General features: G+C 38.0%; 1 protein-coding gene across 1 annotated transcript; it reads right to left on the bottom strand.

Moving 5' to 3' along the window:
- Positions 1-384: 384 nt before the first annotated feature.
- LOC106943625 (parvalbumin, thymic CPV3-like) lies at positions 385-3,403 on the bottom strand. The gene is made up of 5 exons (XM_015026939.1): positions 3,060-3,403; positions 2,638-2,705; positions 1,663-1,795; positions 1,201-1,310; positions 385-679 (listed from the first exon to the last, which is right to left on the bottom strand). Exons 2-5 carry the CDS (start codon positions 2,696-2,698, stop codon positions 654-656), a joined length of 330 nt encoding a protein of 109 aa, XP_014882425.1. The 5' UTR covers positions 2,699-2,705; positions 3,060-3,403; the 3' UTR covers positions 385-653.
- Positions 3,404-5,974: the final 2,571 nt, after the last annotated feature.

The raw sequence follows: 5,974 nt of genomic DNA, 5'->3' as shown, positions 1-5,974 counted from the left end.
GAGGTCAGGAGCCACTCGATCCGACCACAGTGACACTCAGGTGGTCAGCAAGGTCACCCCTCCTGCTTCTTTTCCCCTGGCCCCACAGCTCCACAGATCTATGATTTTTCTGCCTCCTACACACCCAGAAAGACGCACATACATCTGTAGTGCACATACACTGTAGACTTCTTATATATCCGATACTATCTGATATTTAATCTTATTTACTGTGTGCGAGATAAAGAAAAGTGCACATTCAAGGACACCTCTGGACTGTAAAAGAGCTATGTATAATTTTCTTCCTCTGTATTTTTGACTTTTTTTTTCTATTTAAACCACTTTAACTCAAATTTCAGTCTAAGGCACTGTTAAATATAAAGAAGGAAAGACAAGCAATTGGGATTAGGTTTTATCCTTTTATTTTAGCAGATAGGTGCTTATTAGTTTGGGCAACACAGCTTTATGATGGTCTGAAGCACATGAAGAACCAAAAAGCTAAAAACATGACAGGCATGTAGGTATTAGTGAAAAGGAACACATCGAAATGAAGACATTAGGAAGGGTTTTGTTTAACTAGGTTGAAAATTACTAAAGCACTAAAGTAGGAGCCCTTTATATGTTCAGCCGAAGGCGATAGGTTAAGATGAGATGGTGGAGGGGTTTTCACCAGTTTAGGACAGGACCATAGCTTGGAATTCTGTGGGGGAAAAAGAAATATATTTACATTACAGCTGATTCAGGTCCAGGCATCCATCAGCGTAAGGATTTATGAGCAATTCCAAATTTTAACAGCACAGTTTTGCTATCATATAGTTCACCATTGACAAGATTGGTTCAATCGTTTCAACCAGAAATGTTTCAACTAATCTAACAAGCTGTCTGTATATCCTGCCAACTTTAACCTGTGAGTCCATGTGTGTTGGAATTGTGCAAAAAATTGGCCCAGATGAGATTATTTATTTTTCACAACTTAAAGCTTTGATTTTTTTTTTTTTTTTTTATGTAAGAGACATGGTATTGGCAACACATCATGCATTCAGTCAACCCAAGAAGGTCTTATTCGAGAACCCATTTTGGAGTTCAAGCCCTCTTAGCTTCGAACCAGACTAATTAGAACTCCACACAAAAATGTTGACTGGAGAGTTGACTGTTTCTCTTTTGGGCTCTGACTTATCTGCATTTTGGAATGACACATCATCCAAACACATAAATTATCACCTTCCGCTCCAATTTTCCCATCGCTGTCGTCATCAGCGGCACTCAGGAAGGCCTTGGTCTCCTTGTCCGTCAGGACCCGAGCCCCAGGGCGGAACCTCTGGAGGAAAAACCTGATGGGAGGAAAAGAAGATGCATGAAGCCAGAGGAAACTTTTCATCTGAGCGAACAGCAAAAAAAAAAGCACTCAAGGACAATTTGGGAAATAAAACTGATGTCTTATTGAATCAGATGGAAAATAAAATAAAATGCCCCAAAAAACACATGTAGGCATACTGAAAAATTAGCTATATCCACATGAACATGTATGCATATCTGATTAGTGTAGGAGAAAGTATATTGTGAAAGGATACCAAGAAGAAATTTGGTTTTCTTTCAAAAACAGATTAGGATTACTGCAATTTTTTTCTTCTAGAGGATGAAGATAATCTTCACAGGAAACTTTAAAAAAAGTTGACGACTCACTTCAGCTCTTCCTCCTCAATAAACCCACTGGCATCGTTGTCCAGGATCCCAAAAACTTTCTTCACATCCTGGGGGCTTTTCTTGCTCAGGCCACACAACTGGAAGAACTTCTTTGGACAGAAGGAGTCCGGAGCTGCGAGACGAGGCATAAAGATTTTACTGAAAACTGTCCTGACTTGTAAATATTGTCACGCAAAAATTGTAAAGAGGGATGATTTTTGCATTAGTTATATTTAGAGTTCTGAAAATAGAAATAATGACTACTTGCAGATGCACCATTGGTTACTTGAAGCAACTATTTACACGTTTAAATGACTTAATAATCTTACGGAAAATGTGCAGCTTCTGCACAGAAGAACAAATATTAAGTTTCAAAAAAGTTTTACTTTCCAGTCAGGAACTCCACCATTTTTGAAGCCCATTATTCCGTTAAATTCTTTATTAACTAAATAAAAAAAAATATTGGAATTTTATTTGACACTTGTTAATTCTGGTTTAGATTAATCAAGGTTTTACGTTTGCCTTTATTCTTTCTTCTTCTTTTTTTTATTTTATTTTACTGATATTACTTCAGTTGTATTTTACAACCAGTGTGAACAAACCTCCCCTTCAAGGAACAAAAAAGTTAATTAATCTGAGAAAAAAAAGTTTTGTAAAGAGCAGACTTCCTTCAAATATGGACTTATATATTCACTTTCAAGAAAGCCAGAGAATATATAAACATTTGGCACCTTGTGTGTATGTTTCACCTATACAGTGCTGAAACTAGCAGATCAAATCTCTAGTCTGCCAAGAGAAAGCATTTCTGAAGGAAAACATCCTTAATGCTAAATAGAATCAAGCACTTTACCAAAGCACTTTGACTAGGTGCGTAATTATTTAATTGAGCCATCCAATCCATTGCCAGTGGACTGCGGTGGCACCTTGTACATGTGTACAAAGAGATCAAAAAGATATATTAGTGAAAAAGGATACCTTGGCAGTCCTTGATGGCGCTGTCGATGGCATCAGCAGAAAGGACAGATGAGAGCGACATTTTATTCCTGTAGGAAGAACAGCCATGGTGAATTATTAACACATTTAGACAGGTGCGACGTAAAAGCAAGAGCAAAACCTGACAAAGTGGCAATAGGTCGCCTTCATCCTGGCAAGTTAGTCACTGATCTTGCAGCCAGCAAATTAGAAACTTTTACATAGAACTTTTTTTCTCTCTCTCTCTCTCTCTCTCTCTCTCTCTTTTTATTATTTAAATATTTCTGATGTATTTGCCGCATGCTGTTGGTAATTAGTAAAAGCCAGGATTTCAGAAGTAAAAAGACTTAATATATGCATTAAAAAAAAAAGACATAGTAATGTAAAGAAGCAGACGTGAACTCCGTGTGTCCTCCGCATCTTACCGCGTTAGAAGTTTGCTCCGTGGTCGGACGGTGATGCAGCTGAGAGGTGAGGCGCTGTGGTGACTGCTGTCCGTCAAGGAGGATTTATATAGGTCTGATTGCAGTGACAATAGGGATTGCTTGAGTTACCTGACTATGGATCAAATTCTGACTGCCCGCCCCTGATCCGATTTCTCAGCTAACTAATTAACCTTTACTATTTATAACGCGCATGAGCACAGGGATCGGGATATGGACTTCCGGAACGCCCTTGTAAATAGCAAATTAAGTCTAGAAGAAGAAGAAAAAAAGAAAAACCTTTAACTCAACCTCAGCTCCGTCATTCACTCCCCTTCCTTTCAACGCCTGTATGTACAGTAAAAGCGGAGAGAGGCTGGAAAACGACTGTCTCTCTCTTCTTTTCTTCCTCTTTTGCTGTTCCACCCCCATCACATAGATATCAATTTACAGGCAGCACTTCCAAAACAAGGATCTTATCAATATATTTTGGAACAAGGGAAACTCCATCTTTGATGTTATTTTTTGGTTGATCGTTTGAAAACTTGTTTCTAATGTCTTTATTTAGAAAAGCTAAAGGTTCCCAAGATCGAATGTCATCAAAAGATAAACAAGAAAAAGAAAAAAAAAAAAAAAGCGTAATGTCAGGGATGCCCACAATTCTAACCTTCTCATTTACACTGACTTCGACGGCGGGAGGTGGGGAGATCCATGAAAATGCTTCGTCACTTGTACTGATTAAGGTCACTTTGACGTCCCAAACGGTGATGATGGGGAATTTTTATTCATTGATCAGACCAGCCAGACTGATCGGCAGACAACAGCGATCAAAAGTCTTGTGACATGAGGACGTGTCCAAAATAAACGGAATTTGCGGGATAGGGTTTACCCTTTGTTCTGAGTCCCTGATAATAGAAGACCACCTCTAGGAAATCTTTGTACTGATGCACTTTTATGCGCTTCTGTCAGTAAATGACACAGTTGTGCATAAAGGTCAACCTGAATTTTGTTTTAAGTCTGGAAAAAAAAATGCGTTGTATCAATGCTGAGTAAGTTCTCTGTGTGTTAGGCTGCAAATGTTATCTCTCTAGACAACAGGAGTCGATGTTTTGGAGTAGAAATCCTTACGCACGGCCTGCCTCACAATCACTGAAAGCCAGCAGTCAGATTTTAACCTATAAAATCAATAACTCTTAACAAAAACGCATGGGGAATGCATTTTGTTTAGAGTACGTCTAAGTACAAGTGCCTACAAAATTAGGTTAATTCAAATGAAATTTTGAGATTGTCTTACTAGTGTGAATTAACAGACACTCAAATGAATTCCTCTGTTGCAAATTGACCTAAACTTTAGACACAGCAGAGAATAGTTGTCAAAAACACACCTAATATACACAGTCAGCCGTTCCTAAGCAACACTGTGTTGTTCATTAGTTGCATTAAGGTTAAGAAACTCAGCTGACTTTTACCTCTACAGTCTGACTTTAACTTAAGCAAATGCTGGAAACTTAAATTATTGATTCAACTCCAAAACCATAAGATACAAGTTGGGATGAAGTAGTGATAGTTCAACCATTTTTGCACATTATATTTACAAAATAATATGATTGATTAATTTGCAAAAAATGCTATAAGCAACAATTCATACTTTTTTATATTGTATATGTTGGGTATTTCAACCTGCACATATAAAGAACCAAACAGAGAGTAGTATCACTTCAGCCTTTGCAAAGAGGGAGAGTCACAGTGGTGCCTCAGGACAACTCCAACTTGTCCCCCTGGTTTTATTCAAAGCGGGGTGGTGGTCAGTCATAAAACAGAAACTTATAAAGATAAGGAGTAGAGGGGTCCCTCTGAACTAGCAGAAACCGGTTTCTCTAAGAGCAGGATGGTCCATCTCACCCAGTTTCAGCTTAGAGAGAGGTAAACAACAAACAACTTATTCATGAGATAACTATTTGCAGAACTCTGACAGTATATGTATCAAAAGGCCTCATTGTTTTCCAAGACCCTAAATGAATCTCAGTTTTTCAAGGGCAACAGAACTTTAACCACAGGATTCTTAAAGTGGATCTCTGTTACACTTTGTGGCAACATTGAGCCCGTTTGCATTAATGAATAAATAGCTCTGTTCTTTCTGATTCCTCTCGAGTATTATCCGGCTACCAACTGGTCAGTGAGGCCTCTCGGCAGCTGACGTCTGACGAGCTTCTGAAATGTGCTGGTGAAGTTAGACTGCATTTAGAAGGTAAAGAGAAACTCAATCATCTCATCACGGCTCTGTGTGAAAAAGAAACCAAGGACGCAGGATGGAGCGGAGTGATGCCACTTTACCTGGAAAGGGTCCATGATGTCATGCATTCCCGCTTAACTATACTGTTACAGGGGAATCATTTATTTATCTACATCTGCTAGTGCTCTGTAAGAGTACGCACAGGGAGGCAGGACATGGTGTTTTCTCACCTCTCTGGGGCAAAGGAGACTGACAGAAGTCAGTGAGAGAAAACCAACTCTGTCTGTCTGTGTACCATGGCAGAAAAAAAAAGTAATCATTTTGGTGGCACATCAGTTTCCCAAACAAGATTATAATAATTTCCTAATAATTATTTTATTAAGAACTGTTTTTCTCTATCTTTCATGTAAATATAAGATAAAATAACCCTTTGTTAGTCCCACAAGTGGTAAATTCTAGCGTTAAAACGTGTGATTATTGGTAAACTCAAACAAAGTGCATACACAGGTAATCACCGACATTTACTTTTTTTTTTTTTTTTTTTACATTTGTTATTAAGATTTTATATGCTATACCACTCAAAAGGATAAGCACGTTGGGAGGAATTTTTGTAATTTAACAAAAAAAAAAAAAAAAAAAATTTAAAAAGTTTAAATGTTTTTGCCCCTTTTTAGAAAAATAGAAA

This window comes from Poecilia latipinna, unplaced genomic scaffold, assembly GCF_001443285.1.
Source record: "Poecilia latipinna isolate Pla-1442-1.1 unplaced genomic scaffold, P_latipinna-1.0 Scaffold5579, whole genome shotgun sequence".
Classification (NCBI taxonomy): Eukaryota; Metazoa; Chordata; class Actinopteri; order Cyprinodontiformes; family Poeciliidae; genus Poecilia; species Poecilia latipinna.
This window is presented reverse-complemented; position numbering and strand designations above follow the sequence as displayed.